This window comes from Colius striatus, chromosome 24, assembly GCF_028858725.1.
Source record: "Colius striatus isolate bColStr4 chromosome 24, bColStr4.1.hap1, whole genome shotgun sequence".
Lineage (NCBI taxonomy): Eukaryota > Metazoa > Chordata > Aves > Coliiformes > Coliidae > Colius > Colius striatus.
This window is the reverse complement of record NC_084782.1, coordinates 5,631,498-5,659,289: the sequence shown is the minus strand read 5'-3', so window position 1 is coordinate 5,659,289 and position 27,792 is coordinate 5,631,498. Positions and strand designations below refer to the sequence as shown.

The 27,792-nt window shown below is 57.4% G+C and overlaps 1 protein-coding gene across 9 annotated transcripts in view; it reads right to left on the bottom strand.

The window, feature by feature from the left end:
• Positions 1 to 27,792, bottom strand: part of MACF1 (microtubule actin crosslinking factor 1) — a 136,257-nt gene that overhangs the window by 57,525 nt on the left and 50,940 nt on the right. For 5 of the 9 annotated variants that reach the window (XM_062014333.1, XM_062014336.1, XM_062014334.1 and 2 more), the window contains 28 exons: positions 27,552 to 27,690; positions 26,892 to 27,085; positions 26,333 to 26,495; positions 26,027 to 26,110; positions 25,811 to 25,918; positions 25,143 to 25,241; positions 24,839 to 24,991; positions 24,659 to 24,747; positions 24,120 to 24,255; positions 15,862 to 21,090; positions 15,226 to 15,375; positions 14,498 to 14,713; positions 14,250 to 14,399; positions 13,150 to 13,341; positions 11,671 to 11,820; positions 11,357 to 11,590; positions 10,598 to 10,816; positions 9,628 to 10,149; positions 8,757 to 8,933; positions 8,174 to 8,297; positions 7,691 to 7,899; positions 6,697 to 7,014; positions 5,764 to 5,930; positions 4,333 to 4,489; positions 3,472 to 3,583; positions 2,078 to 2,140; positions 1,092 to 1,333; positions 491 to 620 (listed from right to left, as the gene is read on the bottom strand). In XM_062014333.1, coding sequence (XP_061870317.1) covers positions 491 to 620; positions 1,092 to 1,333; positions 2,078 to 2,140; positions 3,472 to 3,583; positions 4,333 to 4,489; positions 5,764 to 5,930; positions 6,697 to 7,014; positions 7,691 to 7,899; positions 8,174 to 8,297; positions 8,757 to 8,933; positions 9,628 to 10,149; positions 10,598 to 10,816; positions 11,357 to 11,590; positions 11,671 to 11,820; positions 13,150 to 13,341; positions 14,250 to 14,399; positions 14,498 to 14,713; positions 15,226 to 15,375; positions 15,862 to 21,090; positions 24,120 to 24,255; positions 24,659 to 24,747; positions 24,839 to 24,991; positions 25,143 to 25,241; positions 25,811 to 25,918; positions 26,027 to 26,110; positions 26,333 to 26,495; positions 26,892 to 27,085; positions 27,552 to 27,690 — 9,926 coding nt within the window. The remainder of the gene's footprint in view (positions 1 to 490; positions 621 to 1,091; positions 1,334 to 2,077; positions 2,141 to 3,471; positions 3,584 to 4,332; positions 4,490 to 5,763; positions 5,931 to 6,696; positions 7,015 to 7,690; positions 7,900 to 8,173; positions 8,298 to 8,756; positions 8,934 to 9,627; positions 10,150 to 10,597; positions 10,817 to 11,356; positions 11,591 to 11,670; positions 11,821 to 13,149; positions 13,342 to 14,249; positions 14,400 to 14,497; positions 14,714 to 15,225; positions 15,376 to 15,861; positions 21,091 to 24,119; positions 24,256 to 24,658; positions 24,748 to 24,838; positions 24,992 to 25,142; positions 25,242 to 25,810; positions 25,919 to 26,026; positions 26,111 to 26,332; positions 26,496 to 26,891; positions 27,086 to 27,551; positions 27,691 to 27,792) is intronic. The other 4 variants (XM_062014339.1, XM_062014342.1, XM_062014341.1 and 1 more) reach the window with 2 other exon arrangements.

The window sequence follows — 27,792 nt, the reverse complement described above, 5'->3', positions numbered from 1 at the left end:
AGCACATTCACATCTCCTGGACAGAGAACTCCGTAAACACGCTCCTGCTATTTCAAAGAAGAGAATCTCTGGGCTTCTTTTTAAAGACACAGTCTTGTTTAGTCAACATTTGATTACCTAGGATAGCCTGACTAATGACTCCAAATTTACATCAAGCAGTGAAGCTTTTAATCAAAATAATCAACCCATGTTGCTCATGCTTTCTCTCTTTATTCCTTCTCTCTTTTTCTCTCTCCTTTTCTTTCTTTCAGAGGTAATTTATGGAGACAAGTCTTTAAAATATACACCCATCACAGAGCCTTCATTAATCATGACAGTGCTCATCTCAGGAACACCTTGTACACCAGACAGCGTGGAGATAAGTTCTGTATTTACTGAATTTTAATCAGAAGTGACTCTGCTCTGCTGTGACTTTGGAACCTGCAGCTCTGAGCCGCCTCTACCGTGATGTTTCAAGACAGAAGCCTCGCCAAGTGCTTCAGGCACTTACTCAGGTCTTCCTGCATCTTCTTCCAGTTCACTGCTTCTGGAGAATCTGGATATTGCTCCAGCAAGCCAGAAAGTGCTTCCTTTACCTTCTGGATCTTCTCTGATTTCTGTTCCAATTCAGCCAGGAACGCCTGGAAAATAATCATTGGAACGTCTTCAGACACAGGGCAAACGAATGAAATCGCTGAGTGGGAATGAAGCAGCAGCTACAGGCTGGAGTTGGGAAACTTCTGTCCTTTGCTCTTTAATGAAATCATTTTATTAGCAATAGCGTGAGCTAACTTGGCTGCAAGAGCAGGGGAAGGCTGGGAATTGCTTTCCAGGAGAAGGTGGAGTGACCCAGCCACAAAGGCTAGAGCTGAGCTCTTTTCCTCTGAGCCTAATGCCTGAAAGCAACAGGTCTAAAAGCAAAGAGGTCAGGCACAGACACAGGCTCCTGCTCCACAGACCTGCCTGGGATCCCTTCTGGGGAAAGCTCTTTAACCCAGGGCAGAACCTCCTTACTAATCCTTCCAGCCCTGCTACAACAAAGCACACCAGCGAGGACCTCTGGGAGAACACGCTCTGATCCTCACTTTGTTTCGCTCTGGGAGAGAAGTTACCTTGTTGTGCTCAGCCCGGGCTCTCATTGTCTCTGTCTTGGTGGGTGAGGAGGAGGTGTCCAGCTCCAGCAGCGTCTGTTCCTTCGACTCCAACCACTTCAGCATGGAGCTGGCCTCCTCCTGCACCTCCTGCATCCTCTGCAGCATGGCCGAGAGCTGCTGCTGCCGCTCCCGCAGCGCCGTGCCCAGAGCCTGGTACTGCTGCGTCACATCCGACACGTCGCACTGGATCTCGGTCAGATCTGTTTCCAGAAAGCAGCCTGAGACAGGGCCAGGATCCCCAGTGCCCACCTCAGCCTGCACTGTCAGGTACCAACACGGGCAGCCAAGCGTGAGGAGCGAGAGGCCACGCTGCGGCGCGCCTGCCCACGGAGCGGCGGCTCATCATCCTCACCCCTCCTGCCAGAGGGGCCCTTCCCGCTGCACCACGATGCATTCTGGCAGCAAGCAAAGCAAATGCCTTGGTGCCTGTCAGGCTGATGTGAGCTGAGCTGAGCTCCCCCTTTCCCAGTGTCACTGCTAATAGAGCCTTCAATAATTTGACACCAAAACATAAAGCCATTTTTATGCACCTATTATCTCACTGAACTAACAGCAGATAATGGGCAGTCATTAAAACTACTTCTCAAGCAGAGCTATAATCCCTTACAACAAATAAATTTAATTGCAAGCCTCAAAATGATCTCCCATTTATCAGCAATAAACAGCACCTGAGGGAGTGTCAGGGGGCTGTCCCTCCCCTGAGCTGCAGCCTGACCTACAGCCTCCAGCCCCCAGAACCCAGCAGCCCTCTGCCAAGCTCACTGCACTGACAATGGGACACTGACGGAGCCAGTTCTCAGGGATGGAAGTGCACAGACAGAAGTGGGCAGGTGAGGGCGAGGATGGGGGCGAGGATGGGGGCGAGGATGGGGGTGAGGGCTGGGGTGAGGGCTGGGGTGAGGGCGAGGCGGGCGCGTGCTGCACGGCGCTGGCAGCGAGCTCACCTTTGCACGTGTGGTATCCGTTCACGCTGCCTACTGACCCTCCCGGGGCGGGCAGGGAGGCACCTGAGCAGAGGGGACGGAGACAGACAGAGGGACAAGACAGACACGTTAAGGGATGTGGACAGCAAGCGATGAACAGCCCTCCAGGACACGGAGCACAGCAGCCGCCAAGCACGGACACGGCGCGGAGCCACCGGCACTGCCAGGGTGTGGAGCCTCCTCCTCCCCACACACCCACACTCCTCACTCCCTGCCTCCCTGCACCAGAAGCAGAAGAGCTGAAGGTGCCTGGAGCTGGGCATCACCCAGAGACCAGGGCAGACGTGCTCCTGTGTGACTCTGAGGACCTGTGGCTGTATCTCCAGGCTTGGAAAGCTCCTACCCTGAGTGTGATTTCGTGAATTACAACATCAAGAGAGGCTGCTGAGCTCCTTCCCTGAAGAGATTAACTCCTGAGGAGATTAACTCCCCCATCTTCTCCTTTTCTTATGGAATGAAACTATTTCAACCCCCCTTGGTGCACAGACACGCTCCCTTTGCCCAGAGGCCCCACACAGGACGTGTCCGTGTCTCTGTGAACACCACAGCTGCATTCACAGCCCAAGGGGGATTTGTCAGGAACACTGGGGAAGTCTCTAACCACACAGCCTGAAGCTTTCATGGCTGTAAGGGGCTGCTGCTTTGGTCACCCCACGTGGTGTGACCATCTACAACAAGCTTCTCTTGGAGGTTTCCCACCACATTGCTCATCAAGTTAATCCCATCAAACACCCAGCCTGGGAGTTCCCATCAATGCCCACCAACAGCCAGAGTCCAAGGGCTTGTTCTCACAAGCTGGAAGACATCTTTTAGTTGGTTTCCAAATGAACCAGACATAAACTCATTGCTTCACAGACTCGAAGCCAAAAGGGAGAGCAGTAAATCCTGTCTGGATATCAGAGTCTTACATTTCATCCAGATATGAAACCCAGATCCTGGAGTTTGATCAGAACCCTCCAGTCCTCAGGAGGCTGAGCACATCACCAAGAGAAAGCAGAGCCCACATCCACGAGCTTCCAGAGCTCTGCCCTGCCTGAAGCTCCATCAGAGCAGCAGCACGTGTCCCCACACTGGGCTCATGGGCTGGGTAAGTGGGTGCTTGTTGTGCTACAGCAAGTGAAGCCAAGTCGGTGGCTCTGAGCACTGGGCTCATGCATTACCCCAACAAGCACCAGCAGCTCGACCACAGGGCTCAGCCCCACCATACTCAGACCACCACAGGCCCTCTGAAGGTTGTTAAAAGGGGGAAATAACCCTATTTTTTTGCTTGAGGCAGGCCCAGGGAAGACAGGGCAGTGAGAGCAGACCGAGTGCTGAGGAAGGAGGAACCCTCAGGAGAGTGGGCTGCGACTCACCTGCCTTGGCATCAGGGGCTGTAATCTCCACAATCAGGTTCTCCAGGAGGGTCCCTCTGCGGCTGATCTCCTCCACCTGGGCCCCCTTCCCCTTCCACTCCTCCAGGAGATCCTGGTCAAAAGCAAAGGCCAGGATTGGAGGCCACACTAGTCCAGCTGTAGCCCTCCCTTCCTCCTCTGTGAGCTCTGCAGTGACTTGGTGGCAGCAGGACATGGCACAGGGCACGGGGCGAGCAGCCTGTGCCAGGCAAACGGGCACCCTGGCATTTGTTCTTGTCAGGGGGAATCAAAGAGAGAAAAGCTCTTCCCTAACTTGTGGGTCTGTCAAAGGAAACCTTCTCCTTCCTACACTTCCAGGGACCTCCCTCCTCCTCTCTGCACAACGCAGCTTTGCCCAAGCCCAGTCCCCACAGCCAGAGCCCAGGGGTGCAGGGGCTGTGGGTGACTCAGCAGACACGGCTCTGCCTCTGAGTCAAACCCTTGGCACAGCCTCACTTAAAGCATCACCACGCTGGAGAGGAGAGGAGCGGGGGCTCGTGTGACAGGAGGCCACCTTCCATGTCTAGCAGGGAGAAACAGCCAGCGAAAATGAGTGTGCTGGAGTCTCTCACTCCCAAATCCTGCCTGGGGCAGGCAGGGAGAGGGAAGGGAAAGCAGGCAGCACCCAAGAGGACCTTTGCACCGCTCCCTTCGCTGTACACACATCAGGGGCTGCAGCCCAGCAGCGAGTACAGGGCAGCTCAGGATTTCTGAGACCACAAAGCACCTCCCAGGACTCTGCTCCTTGGGATTTATCCCCCATTCCAGCACTTCCAGACCGGCTGCCGACGGTCCCAGTCCAGTTCCAGCTCCTCTGCCCACCTGGATGTGCTGCTGGCGCTGCTGCAGCTCCTGGGTGCCCAGGGAGGTCTCAGTGGGGGGCACTTTGCCTTCGCTGTCCCTCAGCCACTTCCTCACGGCCCCAACCAGCTTCCGAAACTCATCCAGTTGCTCCTGGCAGGATGCTGCATCCTTTTCTCTGAGAGTGAAAAGGTTTCAGAGAGTCAGAGCTCGTGCTTTGCCTTGCAATTACCCCACACTGAATGTAGCACAGTCGTGTCTCCAGGAGCTCCTTCTTTTTTGCTATTATTATGATCAGATGTTGCTTAGGAACAGCAGAGGCAGCGGCAGCCAGAGCAGGGCCCCTGCTGCCCCCCCAGCCACGGCCACTGGCACTTTCAGGGCCACTCCAGCACCCCCACGGTCGCCAAGAGCTGTGGCACCACTGCTGCTGCCAGCCCTGGCCCTGCACTGGGCTCTTTGTCCAGGGGAAGCAAAGCTCTGGGGATGACAAGGCTCATTGATGCCGTCTGGCTGCAGCCCAGGGCTGTGCTGCCCCTCCTCCCTGGCTGCCCCTCAGCCACTGAGCCCATCCCCGAGGCACAGGGCAGCCCTGAGCCACGGGCCCCTCCAGCTCACCCTCATGGGCTGCAGCTGTGAGCAGCCCACACAGCCCTGCTGAGGCAGCTCTGCACCCTGCTGAATTACTGGGCAGTATTGTGAGATTCATCTGCTTCTCCCCATCACCTTCCCAGTGTGGAGACAGGGCCTGGGCACTGTGAGCCCTGGGGACACAGGCAAGCTGTGACCTCTGCCCGTTATTGTCCTGCCACTGGCCACCACAGAACACAGACTGGCCCCATCCTCCTGACACCCAGCTTTGGGGATTTACAAGTGTTGCTGAGGTGCCCCTGAGCTCAGGCTTCTCTTCCCCAGACTGAGCAGCCCCAGGGCTGCAGCCTTTCCTCCTCACACACGTGTTCCATCCCCTCAGCATCCTGGTAGCCCTGCACTGGCCTCTCCCCAGCAGTTCCCTGTCTCTCTGGAGCTGTCATGGCCGATTCAAGCTCCAGCTGCTGTTAAAGCTCCCTTTTACCCCCATTTTCGGGGGACTGTGGGGACAGGCTGCCCTGTCCTGTCAGCTCTCAGAGGAACATGCCTGGGACAGGCTCCTGATCCCCCACCAGCACCCTGCTGCCCTCCAGCACGATGCTGTGGGCTGGAGCTGTGGCAGCCCTCGCTGGGAACACGAGCAGCAGCTCCTGCAGCACCAGCAATTTTTCCCAACGCCCCCAGATGAGGCTTTTTTTAACGTGTCAGCTGGAGGAGCTGCCTCCTGTCTGGGTGTGGGAGGAGGCAGGAAGAGTTTGCTCCTGCCCCCATGGAAAGGAGATCTCAGTGGGGTCTTGCTCTGACCTCAGAGCCACCCCCAAACACACCTCCCCAGGGAGGAGCCGGGTCCCTGGGACTCACCTCTCTTTTGCCACCTTCTGCAGCTGCAGGAAGTCTTTTTTCAGGCTCTGCAGCTTCTCCTGCTGCTGGGAAGCACCAGGGGCGAAGCCACAGGAGCCCAGCTCTGCAGCCAGCTGCTCCAGGGTGGCCAGGTCCTCCTGGTGCTGCCTCATCTCCGAATTCAGCTCCTGCCAAGAGCAAAGGGCGATGCCGACCGTGCCCTCGCCAGCAGACTCGGGCAGAGGGGATGAACCAGGCTGCCCCGTGTCCTGGTGAGCTGGAGACACCCTCTGTGGGCAGCACCATGAACTGCACCAGCACCAGACCAGAGGACACAGGCTCAGGCCCACCTGCTCCTCCAGCTCCAGCTCAGCAAATACTTGAAGCAGCTGCTGGAGCAAGTCCCACCTTCCCCAGCACTGAGATGATGGGATGGGGGGGCCCCAAACCCAACCCAGCCTCTGTCCCAGCACAAGTGTCTGGTTTTACGCCAGCTCAGAGCGTTCCTGAGGCTGTGGCCAATCCACCCCCCGTGGCACAGCCCTTGTGGGAAACCAGAGGGAAGAATCCTGGGCAGTGCAGCCGCGAGTGGACGCTACAGCCACGGCACCTCTGAGGGCTCTGTCATCCTGCCAGCACTCGGGCACTTCGCTGCATTAACAGTGGAGTCTTTGATTGGTAAAATCTTGCTATATTTGGTCTGGCCCCTAAGAATCTGGCTACAGATCCCTTCCCAAAAGCAGCCTGGCTCCAGGGAAATGCCATTCCCCTCTCTCACTGCCAGGGACAGCCTCGGCCGCTTCCACCACGCTCCTTCCCCAGGCAAAGGGCCAGAGCAGCTCCTGTGGATCCTGCCAGCCTGGGAGCAACCTGAGGGCTGGCTGACTTCTCAGGAAGAAACAGCTGCCAAAGAAACCCGAGGCAGGCAGAGTCTTCTCCCCCTCTGGCCCTCACCTGGATGTGCTGGGAGAAGCGAGCCATGTCCCGCTCGGGCTGGTTGCCGGCCGCCAGCGCCCGCGCTCTGCTCTCCGTGAACTGCTGCAGCCTCTCCCAGAGCTGCTCGTACTGCTCCACCTTGGGGAGCAGCCCCTTCAGCGCCTCCTCCCTCTCCTGCTGCTGCTGGCACAGCCTGCCAAACTGCTCTGTCACCTCTGCCAGCTTGGCCTGCAGGGCAGAGGCCGCGGGGCTGTCGGCCGCCTCCACGAAGCGCGTCACCATCTCCCGGGTGGCGTCCAGGCAGCTCCTCTGCCGGGCGATGTCCTGCTGCAGCTTCTGTGGTGGGCACACAGGGAGGGATGCTGTTTGAGGGAGGCTCCTGAGCAAAACTGAACTGGTGTGAAGGGGCTGGGCTGCCTTTGGGATGAGCAGCACATCCCTCCACACAACCAGGGTCGGGAATAAACAGTTTTGTCTCCCAGCTTTCCTTTCCTTTCTGATCTCCACACCTGCTCTGCCTTCCCTTGCTGTCTGCCACCCAAACCCTACTTGGTAGCAAAGAGGAAAGGAGACCTTTACAGAATCCTGACTGGTGGGGGCTGGAAGGGCCCTGCAGAGCTGCCCCAGCCCCAGCCCCTGCTCCAGCAGCTTCCCCCGGCTCAGGGGGCACAGGAACGTGTCCAGCTGGGGTTGGAAACCTCCTGAGAAGGAGCCTCCACACCCTCCCTGGGCAGCCTGGGCCAGGGCTCCCTCCACTCAGCACCAAAAGGGTTTGTCCTCCTGTGCCAGTGACACTTGCTGTGCTCTGTGCCCATTGCCCCTTGTCCTGGCATTGACCACCAGACTGGTCCCAACTAGGCTACGTGAGGTCTTAAAGGAATTCAGTAAAGGTTCTGTTCATGCCCCTTTTTAGGGGTTTTTGTGCTTTGAGGACATTGCAGCTAATCCCCAGCAGCTGCCTGTGTGGCTCAGGTCCTGCAGTCTGAGCTGGGGGCTGAGGGACCCTCCTTACCACACTCGTGGCGAGCGAGTCCTGGATGGAGACAGAGGAGAGTGCAGACGGCTGCTCCCTCTCCAGGTTCTTCTCGATCTCAGCCACTGCCTGCACGAGGCTCTCCAGGCTCTCCTGGACACTCTGGGACTGGGCAATGGATTTCTGCAGCAGGTCTGAGCGCTCGGCCATCTGCTGGGAGAGGCTCTGGAAGCGGCTCACGATGGCATCTGCAGAGTGCAGCACACAGGAGAATCAGGATCTTGGTTGTGAAAGCCCCTGGAGCTGCTGCAGTCCCAGCCCTCCCCTCACCCTGCCCAGCCCAGCACTGACCCCTGGCCCTCAGCACCTCAGCTCCACAGCTTTGGGATCATCTATTCCTGGGAGTCAGGGAGTTGCAGAGAGTGCTCACGTCTCCCTTCAGCCTCTTCTTCTCCAGATTAGTTTGTTCTCTCACTCTCCCCATCCATCCCTGCTAATGCAGGTGGCAGCTTTGCTCTGTACCTGTTGTTTCCTGAATGTGCCCATGGTCCAGGGTTGGCTCCCCTTGCACCTCCAGCAGGGACCGAGCTGCTTTCTGGAGCTTCTCCACCAGCACCTGATGCTCAGCGAGGTCTCCCTGCAGCTGCTGCTTCGACAGGGGACAAGGCCAACATCAGCAGTGGGTCACACACAGAAGAGCTGTCCCTGTGGGGAGCTCAGGGCTGCATTTAAACCCTCCTGAGGGATTTGCTTCACTTCATCACAAGATCATTAAGGAAAATAATGATGTGGGTTGGAAGCCCAACCCCCTGCTGCAGGCAGAGCTGGATCAGAGGCCCTGGGCTGTCCCAGCACACAGGCAATCTCATGGCAAGGAACATCCCCACTGTGTCCCTCTGGGATGTCCCCTGAGACAGCCCCTGCTCTGAGGAGTGCAGCTCCCCAGCACTGATCCACAGCACTGGGATCTGCTGAGCTCACAGGTGCATCTTTGCACTCAATCAGTGAAAAAAATCCCCCCAGGACGAGTCTCTTTCCTGCTGCTGAGTGCTCAGAGCAGCAGCCAAGCCCCCACCCCACCTCCAACCCTCCCCCAGGACCCCACCTTAGTGCTGCTGAGCTGCTGCTGCAGAACAGCCGGATCTGAAGACACCGTCTCCAGGAGCAGTTTCCCAACAGCAGCTTCACTCTCCTGCAGCCACGTCCTGAGAGACTCCACCACCTCCTGGAACTGCTGGTAGTGATCCAGCAAGGTGTTGAGGTGGGAGCCAAGCTTGGTGCACTGGAAAGGAGCAACAAGATGTAAAGAGGGGATGTGCAGAGGTACAGAGCAACCTGAGCACCAGTGGGAAATGCACAGAAAGCATCGAGGAAGAAAACACGATTGTAAAGAAAAGGATGTGGCCAGGTGTGATGAGGGAGTTACAGGAGACAACACCCAGAGCATCACCAAAGCAGAGGGTGTTGGGCAGCCTAATGCTCCCCAAGCCCTGCAGAACCTTGTCCTCCTATCTACAGATGTGCTGGAAGCCCAGCCAAGTACTCAAGAGCAACATAAAATCCCAGCATGGTGGGGGGTGGAAGCGACCTTTAGGGCTCATCCAGTCCAACCCCCTGCAGAAGCAGCTCCCACCTAGGTCAGGTCACACAGGAACGTGTCCAGGTGGGTCCTGAAGCCCTCCAAGGCAGGAGCCTCCACACAGGAGCCTGGGCCAGGGCTCCCTCAGCTCACACTGAAATAGGTTTTTACGGAACGTTTTGTGTTCCAGCTTCAGCCCATCAGCCCTTGTCCTGTTGCCAGACACCGCTGACAGAAGTGCTGCCCCAGCCTCCTGACACCCAGCTCTGAGATACCGGTAATTATTACTGAGATCCCCCCTCAGTGTCTCTGCCACCCCCTGTGCCCTCGCCTGTCCTACAGCCACAGCAGCAGAACAGCCCCCAGGGCTGGGCTCCTGGCAAAGCCCTTCCCCTACCTGCGCGTGCAGCGCCGTGTAGCGCCGCGTGGCGTCCTCCAGCTTGCTCCTCACCAGGCTCCCGGGCAGCAGCAGCCGGGAGCCCTCGGCCCCAGCAGCTCCCTCCACGTCCAGCACCTTCTGCCCCGACATGGTGACGAAGCGCAGGTCGCCTTTGTGGGAGATGACGTCCTCGGAGAAGCTGCCCTGGCGCAGCAGCAGCTGCCGGAGGGCGCCGGGCCGGCTGCTGCCCCGGGCCATGCCCCGCAGGTCCCGCTCCGCCTGCGCCAGCCACGCCTCCAGCTCGCCGTGGTCCCGCAGGAACTTGTGCAGCTCGTCCCGCAGGAGCTGCGCCCGCTTGAGCCGCTGCTCCGCCCGCGCCAGCGCCGCCGGGTAGCGCTCCCTCAGCTGCGCCAGCCGCGCCTGCAGCCGCGCTCGCTGCTCCGCCGCCAGCCCGGGGCCGTGCCTGCCCAGGAACGCCTGCGCCGCCTGCGTGGCCAGGATGACGTCCTGCTGCTGGGACAGCAGCTCCTCGTGCCGGGCCTGCAACGTGCCAGGGAGACGAGGTGAGGCTGGTGCCCCCAGGACACGCGTGGCCGAGCCTCCGCATCCTCCCACGGCACCAGCGAGGCCGGGGAGCAGCCCAAGGCTGGGGTACAGGCCCACAGCAGTCACCCCTTCTCTCACCATGGTGGGCACAGAATCCCCCAATGGCGGGGGCTGGAAGGGCCCTGCAGAGCTGCTGCAGCCCCAGCCCCTGCTCCAGCAGCTTCCCCTGGCTCAGGGGCACAGGAACGTGTCTCAGGAACCTCCTGAGGAGCCTCCACACCCTCCCTGGGCAGCCTGGGCCAGGGCTCCCTCCCCTCAGCACCAAAGGGCTTTCTCCTCCTGTGCCAGGGGCACTGCCTGTGTGCCAGCCTGTGCCCATCACCCCTTGTCCTGGCACTACACAAGATCTCATGTTGGAGGGGGACAAGGTGCCATCCCTGACCTTCAGACTCTCGTACTGCTCCGCCAGGCTCTCAGCAGCAGCGTCTGCTCCCACAGTGTGGCTGTCGGGGACATCCCCAGTGCCTGGTGCCCCTGGCACTTGCTCGATGGGGTGAGTTCTGTACTCCAGGAGCCCTCTGTCCTGCTCCAGCGATGCCACCCAGTTCAAAAGGGAATCAATCTTACTGCTGTTCTCCTCCAGCTCTTCGGCAGCTTTCACCTGAAAGCACAAAGGCTCCAGGTAAGAATGACCCATTGAACGCACGTTCAGCAACGTGCTGCTTGTGGGGGGAGACAAAAATCAACAGAAGAAAAACCCTCAACAGTTTTCCAGCCACAGAAAGTGCCCGAGATGCTCCCAGATCTCTAAAATACACTGTGGCTCTCTGGAAGGGGTGAAGAAGCTGCGGCTGCCCTCAGCCTCTGCTGTCTTGTGTTGTCACCCTGATACAACCCAAAGTCTGCAGCTCAGAGGGCTGCAGGTGCCTGATGCTCACACTCCCACTAAAGGGCAGCCCAAAGGCAAACCAAGGTGCCTTTTACTCCCCTGTTTCCTCCACAACCAGCTCATCTGTGGCTGCAGCTCTCAAGGCACCTCATGAGGGGGCACAGCATCAGTGCCCCACCTCACCCAGGGGCCATGGAGCAACAGCAACATTCTTTACCTGATTTGCATGATTACATCGTGCAGACAAACACCAGGAGTCTGAAGGAATCTGCACTGACTGGACCTCACTGTCCAGAGCCCTTTGCACGTTACCTTTTCAGTCTCCTGCTGCACTGCAGCAGTCACAGCACTCTCCAGCTCCTTCTGGGCCGTCTCCGTCCTCTCCTGCAGGGACTGGTACTGCTCTTTGGCACGCTGGAGCTTCTCTTGCAGTGCTGCCAGCTCCCCAGGCTCCATCTTCGCCTTGTTCTCCTCCAAGAACTCCTCTGTGCTGGTGAGGAGGCCGGCGAAGGCGGCGGCCCGGCTGTGCATGTCCCTCTGCAGCTCCTGCGAGACGCTGCCGTGAGGCTCCATGTGCCACTGCGCCAGCGCCGCCCCTCCTCACCCCTGCCTGGTACAGCACTGACCTTAACGTCACTTTGCCTCTGCTGCAAGGAGGGCAGGTCCCCTTGGCTGGCTGCTCTCTGCTGCTCTGCCAGTGTGCCCTCTGCCTGGTGCAGCCAGCGGCTCAGCTCGGCCAGGCTCTGTGCCCGGGCTGCCTGCTGCTCCTGCAGCGTCTGCGGGCAGAGGGGAGAGGGGGTGTTAGTACCGGGGCTGCCGGCGCTCACACACGGGGCTGAAAGGCAAGGCAAGAGGTTACAGCTGCAGCAGCTCCTGGAGATGTGGATGCAGCACAGAAAAAGGGCTTTTGCAGCTCTCCACGTGCTCCCTCTCCCCCTCAGGCTCCCAGGCTGCAGGATGGGGCTGCTCACTGCACGTTTGCCACCACTCCTGCGGGTCTCTCTCCATCTGCTCTTTGAGAAGCCTGTTGAGCTCCAGGTCACACACTCCTCTCCTGGGACAGCTCGGCCTGAAGTTTCTGTGCCTTTTCCACTCAACCTTAAAACATTCCAACAGCAGCAGAAACTGATTTAACGAGAGGTAACAGCACCATGGAGCACCAAACGCCTCAGGCAGGCTGGGCTTTGGATCCTGGGGTTGGAGAGGGAGCCCGGGACAGAGAAAGCATTCTGTAGCTGATCCAGCTCCCCTGTTTTGCTGCCAGAGCACGACACGGAAGCGCCTGTTTGAGCAATTGAGCATGATGTGACCTGAGAGTCCCTGCAACATGTCTGATCCCCTTTCCCAGGGGAGACAGAGGTTTCTGAGTTTCACTGAGTGTTTCAGCAAGGTGATGTACAAACTTGTGCAAAACACTGTGCCTGTTTCTCCCAGTCATAAGATAAACAACAGAAGCAAATTGCCAAGAGCCTTCCTAAGAGCTCTCCAGCTGCAAAGCGAGTTCTTCCTGGGTTAGGATGGGCACACACGCGATCTGAAAAAGCAAAGCACACTGGTTAATAACCACACACACACTCAGAGAGCACAGGCAAGAGTTACACAGAGCAACTGTTAATAAACAACACATCGGTCCTGTCTTGGACAAGAGGATCCATGCAACGACGGGTGCTGCAGCAGCGCAGCACAGACCCCAGGGCTTGCTTTCGGAGCTGCCTGCTGCCTTCACAGAGCGTCAGCTGCTCCTCTGGGACAGCAGCACCTGACTTGTGCAGTGGAACAAGACACTGAACCTGCCTGCGGCGGCCCCTCTGCACAGGGACTTTCTGGCGGGGTCACAGAGGCCACAGTTTATCCCACCCAGCCCAGAAGCACCTCGCTGTCTGGCGGGGGCTGTGCTACCCAGAGCCTGCAGGGCTCGCAGCCGCTTGCCTCACGGTGACTTTCCACCTGGGAGCTACGGGAGGAAGAAAAGGCTTTAGGGGAAGCTCAGGATGTGCAAGGAGGAGTGGAAACACAGCGAGTGGCATGCACACGGCACCCCGAGCACCAGGCGCCCCCAGGCGCCCCCAGGCACGCTCCTGCGGCCGTGGAGCTGGGCTCAGCACCTTGGCCTGATGCGGCCGCGCCGCGCGCTCCCGCAGCGCCCCGAACGCCGCCTGCAGCTCGGCCAGCGGCCGCAGCAGCCGCCGGCTCTGCTCAGGGGACAAGTCCTGCGCGTGCTCCGAGATCAGGAGCTGGATGGCGAAGGCCGTGGCGTCCAGCTGAGACTTGGTGTGAGCGAGGGGCTCTTCCAGCTCCTGAAAGGGAGAGGAAAGAGCCGTCAGGCAAAAGGACTCCACGGGCCACACGTCCCTCTGGGGGTGACGGGCTGGGGAGCGGCTCCGGGGACCTGGGAGTGCTGCTGCCAACCACACACGAGCCAGCAACGTGGCCTCGCGGGCAAGAAGCCAATGGCAGCCTGGGGGGCACGAACAGTGGGGGCAGCAGGGCCAGGGAGGTTCTGCTCCTCCTCTGCCCTGCCCTGCTGAGGCTCATCTGGAGTCCTGTGTCCAGTTCTGGGCTCCCCAGCTCAGGAGAGACAGGGAAGTGCTGGAGAGAGGCCAGGGCAGGGACACCAGGATGCTGAGGGGATGGAACGTGTGTGAGGAGGAAAGCCAAGAGGTTGCTGGACCAATCCTGCAGGGCTGCAGATGACCAGACCTGAAGCTGCCAGCAGCCTGGTCCAGTCCATGGTGACTCTGTGCCACCATCAGCTCTCCAAGCCTTTGATCCCCTGAGTTCAACACCAAGGTGCTACCAACAAACAGGAGATGCTGAACTGACCAGATCTCGAGAGCTATTGCTAAAAGGTGGAGGAGAGCCTGGGCTGCTGTGCAGGGCGATGGAGGCTGGGGCAGCTGTGACATGGGGACTCTCAGGGCCCCCACTGAGGAAGCAGCTCTCTCCTCATCACAGAGCCTGCCAGGAATCCCTCCAGATGCTGAGCCCCACACACACACAGCTGCACTGGAGCATGTTCCCCAGACAGCCAAAGTAGATGGTTTGTGTATTGGGGGAACAAATTACTTTGGAGCAAGTACAATACTGTTGCTCCTCCTGCAACAAAGGATAAGGGCAAACCCACTGAGCCTCCAGGAGGGAAGCAGGATTAAAAGCTTCTCCTCCACACATCAGGCAGAAGGATTAGGGCCATTGCCATAGTTACCTTGTAGTGCTGGAGGCAGCGACTCAGGCTGCTGGCATCAGTGCCAGGGGTGTAATCGCTGCTGTCCAGCGACTCCGCGGTGCCAGAGACCCAGCTCAGCAGCTCCTGGAGCTTGCCCTGCAGAGTCTCGTAATGTGCCAGGATTTTAGCCTTAACAAGCAGAAAGGCACCATGTAAAGAAGGAGCAGAGTGCTGCAGGGAAGGGGCAGGGGGTGCTGGGGGGCAGCAGGGACAGTTGCCAGCTCTACCTTTTCAGTTTCGGCTGCCCCGCGAAGGTTTTGCAGCCGGGACTCCAGGACATCACTGGCAGAGCTCAGAGACTTCTGGAGGTTCTTGGCATCCTTCTCCAAAGCCTTCAGTAATTGCTCAGGGACTTCTTCAGGGGGGTTGGCCACAATCCACTTCACAGCGTCCAACTCCTGATTCACTGGGAAGCTCAGCTCCTGCAGCTCAGCGCCCAGCGCCTGAGGAGACCAGAGCATCCTTAGCTCTAAGATACAGTGACCTCATCTCCCCACTGCCAGAACTGAGGAGAGGCTTTGGAAACCGAGCTCCAAACACAGCATCTATCTGCTAGAAAGATTCATCACTGTCCTCCAGCCCTGCTCAGCTGCCAGCACTCACGCTCCTGTCTCTCTCCAGGCTGTAATTTCAGACTAGCTTGGGTTATTGTCTAAGCAGCAAGGAGAAGGTGAGCCAGAGCAGTGCCAGAGCAGGGAGAGGCAGGCTTTGCACAAGACAAGAGGAAATGGGCTGCAGTTGCCTCAGGGGAGGCTGAGGTTGGAGCTGAGGCAGAACTGTTTCCCTGAGAGGTGCCCAGGGAGCTGGGGGAGTGCCCAACCCTGGAGGGGTCCCAAAGCCCTGGAGCTGAGCTGCTGAGGGCTGTGGGTCAGTGCTGGGCTGGGACTTGATGATTTTAAAGGTCTTTTCCAATCAGAGTGACTCCATGCATACAAATGTGCCCAGGCTGGCTCACCTGTGCCTGCTGCTGCAGGTCCTGCAGAGCTGCCAAGTTCTGCTCCCCCGGCTGCACCCGCTGGATCCTCATCTCGATGTCTCGGAGCATGGAGAGATACGAGATCAGCTTCTCATCGTGCTCCAGACACATCTTCTTGCTGAACATGATCTACAGCATCAGACAGCACAACAGAACCTCAGATTTAGACAGAAACAAACCCCAAAGGATTGTGTATTGTTGTTTCTTTCAAAGAGACCTGTTCACAGCATCTCATTTCAGGGACTTTCCACTCCCTTATCTACAAGATTTACTACAGGAAAAACGAAACACAGGGCTCTTGTTTCCAACACAAGCTGAGAAATGACACGAGATCTCTGGTGTTACAGTAAGAGTGCCAAAAAACAGCCTTGCTTCTTAGTCATTCATAAGTGATGCTCCAGCAAAGAGAAGCCACAACTGAGGCTGGAGAGCTCTCAGCCACACAGCCCTGGCTGCTGTGCCAAGTCCCCTGCAGCTGACACTGACCCAGCTCAAACCCCCACTCCTCATGCTCTGGCTGCCCTCTGTGCTGAGGAGCTCAGAAAGGTTTAATGTCAAACACACACAAACAGCTCGATAAAAGGTGTCAGCAGAGAAAAGAAAGCAGCAGTGTACCTGGGCTGGTCTGGTGGATTCCCTCGAGGTTTCCAGCAGCTCCCCCTCCATGATCACAGGTAAGAGCAAGCCCCTGTCAGCAGGCCCTGGCTGCCTGGGCCTCTCCTGGGCTGCTTCTCCTTGGGGTTTTGGAGGAACAGGGGCATCTCCTTGGCCTGTGCTCATCACCACTGTTGGCTCCTGCTGTGTCTCTTCTCCAGGGTCATGGACTGCAGAGGATTCCTGAACTTCTCGGGGTTCCTCCCTGACAATTGACTCACGGGGCAGCTGATCTGCTGCAGGGGCTGTGACGGACACAGCACTGCTGGTCCCCACCTCGGTGTCCTGCTGGGTCACCCTCTCCTCCAGCCTCAACGCTACCCAGGAATCCTGACCACTTCTGACCCCGCCTTTCATCACCTCTGGAGCTTCCCCTAGTCCTGGGGGGACAGGGAGCACCTGCCCCCCTTTGAGGTTTTCTTTCCCTTTCTCAGGAACTGTTTCCTTCCCTGTCCCATCCCTGCTGCTCCCCCTGAGCTGGGCTGTGCCTCCCACCAGCCCAGCACTGACCTCAGCCGTGCTTTCACGTTCTGCTTCTGCTGTGCCTGGCACAAACTCCTCCTCCTCCTCCTTTTTCCCTGGGATTTCTTTGGAAACCAGAGAAGGAAGGGACTGCTTTTCTGCAGGGGGTTTCTCTGGCTGAGTGCTGCCTTCTGGGACACTCCTCTGCTTTGTTTTCCTCTTCCTGCCCCTCTGCTTTTGGGGAGGTTTCAGCTCCGTTTCACTTGTTTTTTCCCGACGTTCTGCACCCAGACTCAGGCTCCCTCCTGCAGTGGGTTTGACAGTTTTACCTGCAAGCTCATCTGCTGCAGGTTTCACAGGGATGCCAACCCCAGGGGGGTCTCTAGACCCCGTAGGAGCCACCTCTGCCTTCCCTCCAGCCACACTCACAGGTTCCTTCGGGGCTGCCAGTGTGACCTGCTCCAGGCTGCCCACTCGCTCTCCTCGCTCTGAAGCCACTGCTGCACCTTCTCCACCTGCCCCAGCTCCCTCTGCACTTACAAACCCTCTCCTCCTCCTTCCCTCACTGTCCTCTGCACTCTGAAGCACCTCCATGTCCAAGAGCTGCTCTTTCTTCAAGCCCAGTCCTTCTACTTGCTCTGTTCCTTGCTCTCCCACTCCCCTGGATCCCTCTCCCCAGGCTGCTCTCCCCTGGGAGCTGCTCTTTGCAATCCCCTCTCCCACAGCCCTTACCCCCACCCTGTCCCCAGGGAGAGCTGCTGTCCCTGACACTGATGGGTATTCTGGAGTCAGCTCAACCTTTGCTGGAGGCTGCTGTGTTACACTGGCTGCTGAAGCTCCCCGAGGTGGTGGCTTCCCTTCTGTGGGTGTCACTGGGGATCTCTCAGTGGCCGCGGCTGCAGCTCCAGCTGTGTCACAGCTCATGGCTCCAGACCCAGCTCCCTGCTCAGCACCATCAGACCTCCTGGCAGCCCTGGCAGGGATGATGACCTCTTCCTCTTCCTCTTTTGCAGAGAATGTGTCTGTTTTCTCCTGGAGCAGGTTGGGTTTATCTCCTTTGCAGACCTCAGATCTGTGCTTGCCTTTGGACAGCTGTGCCTCCTGCAGAGTGGCAGCTAATTTGGGGCTGATCAGCTCTTTTTCAACAGCTTCCTTCAAAGTCAACCTTTGGCCACCACTGGCATCAACAATTCCCCCAGCCCTCATCTGCTCGGTGGCGATGACTTTGGCCATGTGCTCACCCAGCAGCCCCTGCTCCACAGCAGCCCTCAGGGACAGCCTCTGGCTCACAGCGCCCTCCACGATGCCGCCGCCGTCGGCCTGAGCCTGCAGCAGCCTCAGGGCGGGCAGAGGGTCCAGCTTGCCCAGCGCCACGGCCTCGGCACACGGCAGCTTCCTCCCCGTCACCTCGTCCCTGACGGCTCGGAAGGGATGAACCTCCAGGTACCTCTGGCCAGACTCAATGTCAATTTTGCACTTCTTGATGAACTCGGAGTAGGGGACGATCCTGCAGGTCTCGGGGTCCACAATCCCTTCCTTCATTTCTGAAGACAACAGCACTTTGTCCACGACCTGCTCTGGCACTAAACCCTCCCTCACTGCCTGGCACAGGGACACTCTCTGCCCAGAGGCAGGATCAAAGACGCTTCCACTCCCAGCCTGGATCTCTTGTACTTTCCTCTGGAAGTCAGGAGTCAGGAGCCCTAAGGACAGTGCCTGGGGCAAGGGCAGCTTCTCCTTCGTGAGGGGATGAGCCCAGACCTGCAGGCACACGCTTTCAGCCTTGCTGAGCTCCTCATGGAAAGCCTCACTGACCAAACCGTGTGTCAGTGCATCGTTCACCGAAAGCCTCACTCCAGACCCGTGATGGATGATTCCTCCATCCACAACCTGCTTGGTCAAGAGCTGAAAAGCCTTTTCTTTCTTCAGGAGCCCTTTTTCAACAGCCTGTGCAACAGTCAAAGGCTGCTTGGTGTTAGGATCCACAATTCCACTGGTCTCTGCCTGTAAGCTGATGAGCTTCTGTCCGGTCACCTCGTCGGTGCCTTTCCCCTTGGAAGCCTTCTCCAGCTTCACCAGCTCTTTCTGACTCCCTGGCTCTATGAGGCCCAGATTTGAAGCCAAAGTGACTGACACTTTTTTGCCACGTTTCAAGTCAACAATCCCTCCAGTAACCACTTGCCCTTCCAAGATCCTCATTGCAGTTTCCTTGTCCAGAAGGCCAACGGCAGCAGCATCTTTGACAGAGTAGACAAAGTTATTGCCTGGGTCAAGAACACCACTGATCGCTTTGTCAGATGCCAGAACCTTCTGGAGAAGCTTCTCATCCATCAGACCTTCTTCAATGACATCCTCAGTGGTTAAGGACTCACGGGTATGAGAGTCAAAGAAGCCACTGAACATCTTCATTTTCTCCATGAGCTTCACAGCTGTGTGGCTGGGCACCACTCCACAGGCTACTGCTTCATTTAACAGCAGAGTCCTGCCTGTCTGCTCATGGATGATGCCACCACTTTGGAGCTGCAGTAAGAGCCTTTCCAAAGTGTCCTCTGCTTCCTGCTCTGCAGGGGCTGCCAGGGATGTTTCACCAACACTCTCATCACTCAATACTACTTCCCCCTCTCCTTCTTCCACTTCCAGTACACCTCCCACGTCTTCACTTTGCCTCTCTGTTTGCTCTGCTGCTCCAGCTTCAGGGAGCACAACCTCCCCTCCTCCCTGCATGCCATTCTCAATTGGTTCCTCCTTCAGCAAACAGATCTCTCTAACATCTTCTGCCTCTAGTTCAAGCTCCTCCACACCCTGAGATCCCTCTGCCGTGATTTTCAGTCCATCTCTACTGTCTGAAACATCCATTGACAAGCAGATTTCACCTTTCACAACTGCCCCACTTTCCAACAGCTTCTTCTGGTCTTTGGTACCCTCCACTCCATCTGCTGCAGTAAACTCGGACTCTTCTGCCTCAGTCATCATTTCTTCTGTTCCTCTGAGTCCACTGTCAAAGTCAGCAGGATGTCCTGGCATTGACAATGTTAACTCCTGTTTGTCCTCACCTGCAGAAGCTTCTTGCTCTCTTCCAAACTCAGCATCAGCTTTGCTCCTGGAGGCAGTCTGCAGGACATCTGCATCCTCTGACAGGATGCTTTCAGGTCCCATCACCACCTCCCCATTCTCCAAAGCACTTCTGGCTGGAAACATCTTTTCACTTTGTTCTTTTGAGAACTGAAACTCAAGCTGCTGCAAAGCCAAACCATTCCAAGGCTCACTTTCCAGAGCTGCCTTTGCCTCCTCAAAGCCTTCACTGCCTTCCCACACGTCTGCACGGGACCCATTTGCTTGGCTTTGAGTGAGGGCTTTAGTGACATTGTTCAGCTCTCCATCCAACACAAGCAGCTTCTGGCCATCGTGGATGTTGATGCAGCTGTGGGTCATCAAGTGGAACATCAGCCTTTCATCATCAGTCCTCAGCAGAGGGTCACTTCGCTCTCTGTGACCCCGGGGGCTCCTTCCAGCAGAGCCCTGGCTGTGTCTGCTCCCAGCTGCAGAGCCAGCCAGCTGCACACAGCCCAGCACGTCAGGCAGCACTGTTGACTTCAGCTTCTTCGCCACATCTCTCTCCAGGATGCCTTGTTCAACTGCTTTATTCCAGGACACCACCTCAGTGGTTTCTGGTATAAAGACAGCCTTGATGAGCTGCCTCTGGCTCAGAATCTTGTCAACCAGCTCCACAGACAGGATTCCTTGCTCCAAAGCATCTGCAACCGGGACGATCTCCCCTGTCTCTGGCCACAGGAGCCCCATGAAGGACCAGAGGGATTCCAGGAGCACCAGTGCAGTCCTTGGTGCCACCAGCTCTTTCCTCACAGCTGCCTCGATGGTCAGTCTCTCTCCAGTGACGGTGTCGATGACGCCGCCTGTCTGAAGCTGCCGGGCCAGGAGGGCACACGCCACATCCTCATCCACTAAGCCAAGCTTCACAGCCTCCCCCACAGTCAGCCTGCGCCCTGTCCTGGGCTCAACGATGCCACCAGCAAAGAGCTGAGCTTCCAGCAACCTGACAGTGACCTGCTGGTCTATCAGCCCCTCCTGCAGGGCACGGAACACGCTGACTTCTCTGCCTGCCCTCGAGCTCAGCATCCCACCCGCCAGCTGCCTGACGGGGAGCAGCCTCAGCCCCGTCTCTTGGTGGGTGATGCATCGCTGCACGAGCTCAGGCAGACTGACTTTCTCAGCAGTGTTGGGGTCAATCAAATCCTTGTCCCCTTGCAGGTGAGACAGAAGCCTGGAATAAAGCTGGGGGGTGAGGAGTCTTTCTTGCACCGCTGTCTCCAAGCTGATTCTGCCCTGACGGACTCTGAAGCCCCCAGTGACGAGCTCAGCTTCAAGAATCTTTAGCCCAATGCTCTCACTGATCCTCCCCTCCTCTACTGCAGCAACGACAGGCAGGAGCTGCCTCCCCTCCCAGCTGAGCTCTTCCACACGGTGCAGAGCATCCTTCAACTCCTGCAGCACCTGGAACGTCCTGAGATCGATGATGTTTCTTGCCAGACCTTTCTCCAAGGAGATTTTCTCATTGGTCTCTGGAACAACTAAGTCAGATGTGATAACCTGAGCCTCCAAGAGGATGAGGCCAGTGTCCTGATCTATCAGACCTCTCTGCATGGCACCAAAGACAGGGAATATTTCTACTGTGCCAAGGTCAATCACTCCTGCCACTGCTTCGCTGCCCTGCAACAGAAACAGAAGGAAAAGAGTTAAATGAGAACTGAGCATCAGCAGCACTCAGATCGTGTGAGGTCCAGGGACGTCTCAGCTCCCAAAACAAACCAAAACCAACAAGGTTTAAAACCCCTCAACAGGCTGGAAAGCAAGTCCCAAAGTGTTTGAAATGCAACTCCAGAGGCACCACAGCACACCAACTGCTGCATTTGCTCACTTGCACACCGCCAGCAAGCTTTACTGCTCATCCATTCCCTCACCCAGGGCAGCACTGAAATGCTTCCACCATCCACCACCAGGAACGCAGCAAAGCAGCAAAGCAGCAAAGCCCACAGTGCTCCCAAGGCTCCGAGGAGAAACAGAGGGGAGGAGCGCAACAGGCACACCAAAGCCATCCAGCAACTCCAGCTCCAACGGGTCAAGACAACGCCACAAACCCCATCAACACAAACCCCACCATGTGCTCAGAGAGGAGAAAAACCCCCAGCTGGGTATGTAGGAACCTCTCCCAGTGCAGGGCCCACCCTGCCTCCTGCCATGCTTTAAACCCTGCCATTCACCAAGCAGATCTCGAGTGCCAGGATGGGCAGGGAGCATGGCAGCCCCCCTGCCACAGAGCAGCCCCCAGCTGGGCCACGGGTTAGGGCAGGAGCTCTGCATGCAGGGCAGCTCCCCCAGCACAGCTCCAGCACCTGCAGGTAGCCATGCTCCTCAGACAGGGCAAGGGCAGAACGGGAAGAAGTTGGGAGGTCCCAGCACGGACACGGTGACAGACTGGGAACAGACCAACTGCTCTGGTGTTTCTGGAGGGGCTTTTCTCTTCTTGCTGGTAACTCCACAGGGAGGGTAATAAAATGATAAAGAGTAAAGGATCCTTGGGCATTTGGGTTTCTCACAGTCCCACTGGCTGGGTATAAGGTTGGTCCAAGCATGACAAGGGTTTTGTGGGGACAGGGTGGAGGGAACCGTGGGGTGAATCTTTTGCATCCCCAGCACCTCTGATCTTTTGTTTCTGGGTGAGTCTCACGGCACAGGCAGCTGCAGCTGCTCTGTAGCCACAGCACAGCTCAGTGAGGCCACAGCAGAGGATGGGCCTCCCCAGGGCTGCTCTGGGATCCCCCTTTGCCTTCTGCTGTGGGGACGGGGTGAACCTGCTGGAACAACCCACCACCACCATCGCCAGACTCCGACGTGCACGTCCAGAGGGGAACACGGTGTGGAAAGACAGAGTAAAAGAGCAGGGGGAAACAAAGGAGAAGGATAAAAAGAGGAGATAGGAGGGAAGAAAGGGAGTAAAAGGCTTTTACTTACCAGAGTTGCAGGGTGTGCCTTGAGCAGTTAAAGACAGAGCCTTATGGAGCAGTTCAGCCGTATCACACACAGTGTAAAGCTTGGTGTTAGCGTCCAGCATGCGACTGCTTTGTTTGCAAAAGGAACCCCACACACAGGTCTTCCTCTGTCCCTTTGTGTGTTTTGTTTGTTTAAATCCCGGAGGGTTAGTTAAACTTGTAAGCAAGGATGTCAGTTAATCTCAAAAACAGTTGACATGGAACACAAACCGTACAGGGACACATCATGCTCAATTCAGCGCGCTCTGCTCTCTCCTCACCTCTGACACTTGGATGTTTCCAGCAAGCAAATGTTAAAAAGAGTTCCTCGTACTCCCTCTACAGTGAAGCAACTGCACTGCACAAGAGCTGCCGGGGACCACCTGGAGGTGGGGCATTGATGGTGAAGCCCCACCGCCGCCTCTCTCGCTTCATGGGCCTCGTTGAGAGGGTGAGTGAAAACTGTCCCAGCCTGAGCTCCCAGCTCTGCTCGTGCTGTATGACACAGCCCAGCAAGCCCTGCAGAAGCCTTTAGCTACCAAATCATTTTCCTGCCCAGAAGGGAGGGAAAGGGAAAGGAAAAAGCATCCTTTCCACAGGCAGGCTGCTCTCAGCTGCTCTTCTGGCAGCAGCAGAAGCATCAAAGCTGTGATGTCTTTAGCAGCAGCTAATGAGCAATCACCACAAGCTTTCTGCTGCCAGCACAGGGGCTAAAGGGCTTGCAATAGAAAGTGTTTACTGTGCTGAGACACCTGAAATGTGCTCTAAAGTCCAATTTGGAGAGAAACACTACATGTTTGGGTGAAAGCTGGACAGGCAGATTTCAAACAAGCAGCCCCATCGCCCTCCTCCCACGAGAGGCTGGAACAGAGCTTCACTCACAGACCCAACAGCCAAACCCTGCGTCAGGCATCCAGATCTGAGCAGGCTGTTGCTTCAGAGTACAGAGAGCCAGCAAGCAAACACACAAATATATCCATTGACACATGTATACACACTGATATAACACATACACATATCTGTGAACGACCTGAGACAGCTGGTGAGAGGTAGTGAGGATGAACTTCCAGCCCTCCCTCCCCTCCCCAGCGGCACAGGGACGGGCACTGGTGGGAGCACTGGTGGGTGCCAACAGGGGATGGGCCCCACTGGGGGCTCTGAAGGTGTCTCAGGTCAGCTGAGGGCCTGGAGGATGCAGTCGCTGGGGAGAGCAACTTGGTTCAGCCACAGCTGAGACAAATCTCTCAACAGACCCTGAGATACAGGAGACCACACAGGCAAATGCTCTCCTGCAGAAACCCACCTGTGAGATGGAGCCTGTGGTGCTCCAAGCCCTGAGGACACTCCTCAGAGGACACACATTTGCTCAAGGGACCGTTTCCAGGACAGAGAGGCCATCTGCCTCCTTGCCCACCAAGTGTGAACAAGCCAAACCCTTGTGCACAGGGCAAGAACTCTGATGGAAACCTTTGCAAAGGACAACTCTCCCCTTGAGCTGGAAGGCAGCAGGTAAATGGCTCCTGCTTGGCCTCCAGAGACCACCCCAGCCTGGATGCTCCAGGTGACACATGGATGGAAGAGAAGGGAGAGCGACCACATGCAAGTCAGAAGTCAACGGGCTGTGAGCAGCTGGTGGTCATGACACAGGCAACCAAGTAAAACCTTTTTCAGACCCTGAGGAGTGCCCCATGTCCCAGCAAGAACCAGTACCTTGTGCTCTGCCTCCTGAGCCAGCTGGCTCTGCAGCTGCTGGAGCTGCTCCGTGGAGTTGCTGCACAGGGCCTGGTAGGTCTCCTTGAGGGCACCGATCTGAGAGGAGATCTGCTCCTTCTCCGGGTGGGAAAGCCTGCAAGGGGAAGGGGAAAGATCTCAGGGAAAAACTCCACTAACCAGCTTTGCAGAATTAACATATTCTGGTGAATGAAATGGCCAATCCCACCACAAGTCCCCTCTTCCCACTAACTCCATGCTAAACCCACCGAGGGTCACTGTGCTCAGCAGAGGCCGATCTGATGACCAAAGCCCCAGACACACAGGGCTGGATCACTAATAAAGTGGATCAATACTGTCCCAACAGCACAAATGAGTTGCATGTTTCATAGCTCCCGTTGCAGACAGGGGTAGACAACTGCCACATGCAGCTCATCCCTGCTCTCAGCAGGGGCTGTGCACTGGAGCCCAGCACAGCAGCGCCAGCTGAGGCTTCTCTCCTCCCGCTCTCCCTGCCTGTGCCCTCCAGACACACTCACTTGTGGCTGTGTTTTGCCAGGAAGATTTGTGAAGTTTTGATGGCCTCAGACACCTGCTCCTTCTTTGCAGCCAGCTCCTCATGCAGGGCCTGCCAAGAAAAACAGCAGAAGAAAGTAAGCAGCTTAATCCAGCTGTGGAAAGAGCTGAACTTGACCCACGTGCTGCTGCCTCCCGTTTACCTGCTGCTCCGAGATGGACTTCTCGATGTCGCCCAGCTCTCTGCTCCCAGCAGCAGCCACCCTGCCCTGCACACTCTGCTGCAAGCCCAGGGCCCAGCCCAGGAGTTCCTTCACCTTGTCCACGTGCTCCTGCTTCTCCTCCTCCACCACTTTCTGCAAACAGAGGAGGGAGGAACACAACCACGTCAATGGAGTCCCAAAGGTGGTGAGGCTCTCGGGAGCCAGGCTCCAGTGTCAGCATGGAGCAGCACCCTTGGGGGTGCCTGGAAATGGGACAGAGCTGGGTTCTGCACAGCAGCCTCACCTCCTCCTCCTCCAGGCGCCGCAGCGCGTCGCTGATGTACTTCACGTGCTGCGTGGTCAATGTCACCAGCGCCGTGTAGCGAGTCCGCAGGTCCATGAACTGCGAAGGGAGGGAGGGGGAAACAGGGCTCAGCAGCCTCCACCAGCAGGCCCAATGGGATGTACTCCCCAGTACCACACAGATGCAGCACCTCTGGCTTGGGAAGCCCCCCAGGCACCTCTCAGAGCCAGGATGGCACCAACGAAACGCAGCGAGTGTGCTGGGGAGGGCTGAGGCCACACACGAGATGCTGCACAGCGCCAGGGGAAAGGGCTCTCTGTGGTCACAGCCACTGGGATGGGTGCTCAACTCTTACAAGAGAGCTACTGGGATCTTTAACAGCTACACAGAGCAGACAGGACCTGGAGTCCCTCAAGGGCTCACCCCAGGGAGCCACACACAGTGATGCTGCCTGTGCTCTGGGCTGAGCTGACCCCGCGGGGTTTGTCCCAGGGGCTCCCGGTGCTCAGAGCACTCACCATCCTCCCTGGCTACAGGGAAAAATAGCGAGGGTGGAAACTTCATTTATCCAAGAGAGTTCAGCAGAAAGGAGCTCCTTTCATTTCACTGCTGGGTGTTGAAGAACCCCCCCAGTGCAATCCCTCCCCTCCCTCCCTCCCGTGTCCCACCTCCTGGGTGATGGCGTCCGAGGACGAGAGCATCCGCCGGCGCTTCATGGGCGACTTCTGCTGCGACTCCACGAACGCCCTGTAGGTCATGAGCTGCAGCTCGTAGTCCTGCCAGCACAACCAGGGAGGGGAGAGGTGGCACATCAGAGATGCAGACTGTGCCAGGCTGTTTCTGCCCAGCCAGCCCTGTCTGGGTGCAGGAGGTGGGGGTTGTACCTTGACAGCAGCTGAGTACTGCTGGGACAGTTTCTGACACTGGTCCAGTTTGGTTTGGTTCTTCTCAATTTCTGCAGCCAAAGCCTTCAACAAAATCCAGGTGGTTGTCAGGACAGCTGTGTGGGTGCTGAGCTCCATCCCAGTCCCCATCCCTCCCCTTTAGGGAAAGACTTTATTTCCCTTCAATATTTTATGCAAGGCCCCATCTCCACCTGAAGCTGAGCAGAGTTTCTCTTTCCCAGACACTCGGCTCACGCTTGCAGCAAGTGTCTGGGTGAGTGCAGTGGCAGCGCTGCCAGGCCTCACCGTCTGCTGGCTCAGCTGCTCCGCCAGCACCCGGCTGTCCTCTGCCTGCCCCGGCTTCATCAGCTCCTGCTGCACCGTGATCTCCTGGATCCACTGGATCAGGGCACTGTGGCACTGCCGGTACTCGCTCAGCACCTCCTGGATGCTCTCCAGCTCCGTGTGCCTGAGAGAAGAACCAAGGCAGATAAGAGGAGGCTTGAGAGTGGGGCAGAGAGGAACCTCCTGAGGGTCACCGAGGGCAAGGGCAGAGTCCTGCAGCTGGGGAGGAACCAGCCCAGCACCAGCACAGGCTGGGGGTGACCTGCTGGGGAGCAGCTCCAGGAGAGGGACCTGGCAGTGCTGGGGGGCAGCAAATGGAACGTGAGCCAGCAACATGCCCTCATGGGCAAGAAGCCAATGGCAGCCTGGGGGCATGAGGAGCGTGTGGGCAGCAGGGTGAGGGGGGTTCTGCTGCCCCTCTGCTCTGCCCTTGTGAGGCCTCATCTGGAGTCCTGTGTCCAGGTCTGGGGTCCCCAGCTCAGGAGAGACAGGGAAGCGCTGGGGGCTGGGGGCTCCTCACCGGGTGTCGATCTGGGCGCAGAGGCGCTGCCAGCGCTCCCACAGCTGGCTGCCCTTGTCCTGGTAGCGCTCCAGGTCGATGCTGCGCTCCTGCCTCAGCTGGTACAGCTGCTCTCCCACCGCCTTCGCCTTGGCCATCTCCTCCTCCAGCGTGGAGAAGATGGAGCCCTTGTCCTTCACTTCCCCGAGCCATTGCTGCCAAACCAGCAAGGGACAGCACAGGTTCAGCATCATGGAAAGGAAAAGGCACATGGAGTCAGAGATACCCTGAGAGGGGCTTTATCTTCCCCCTCTGCTTAACCTGCAAAGAGCTGCCTGATTATGGGAGGTGCAAAATGGAGGGGGGATGTGTTCCCAGCTTGAAGAAAGTCAGATTGGTTCAAGCCCTGTCCTGCACCAGCAGGACATGCAGCTGCCAAGATGCTCACAGGGGTCAGCACGAGCCCTACCAGAGCAAGCACAAGCCACAGCAACTCCTTTACCCTTAACAAAGCAACAAGGGGTCACACAAGCAGCACAAAATCATCCTGGCAGCTATAGCAAGGCAAGAAAAATGGCACAGAGTATAAATTCAGCAGAGAAAAGGAAGGATCCTGCTTGGCAAACACCAAATTGTTGGCTGGTTTCTCCCTGCCCATCTTGGGGAGTGAAAAGGACCCACCTGCAGCGCTGCACGGTGAGACTGGATGGCTGCCAGGTCAGCAGGAACTGCCTCCTCCTGGCTCAGCTTCACCTCATACCCTTTGACCAGAGATTCTGCCCCTTGGGTGTTGCGGATAATAACGTCAACCGTCTTCAACCTGGCAAATCAGAGACAGCACAATGACACCCAGGATCTGGCACAGACCCTCCTCATGGCGAGGCTGCTCACACCTTGTGCCACAGAGGACAGGAGCTCAGTG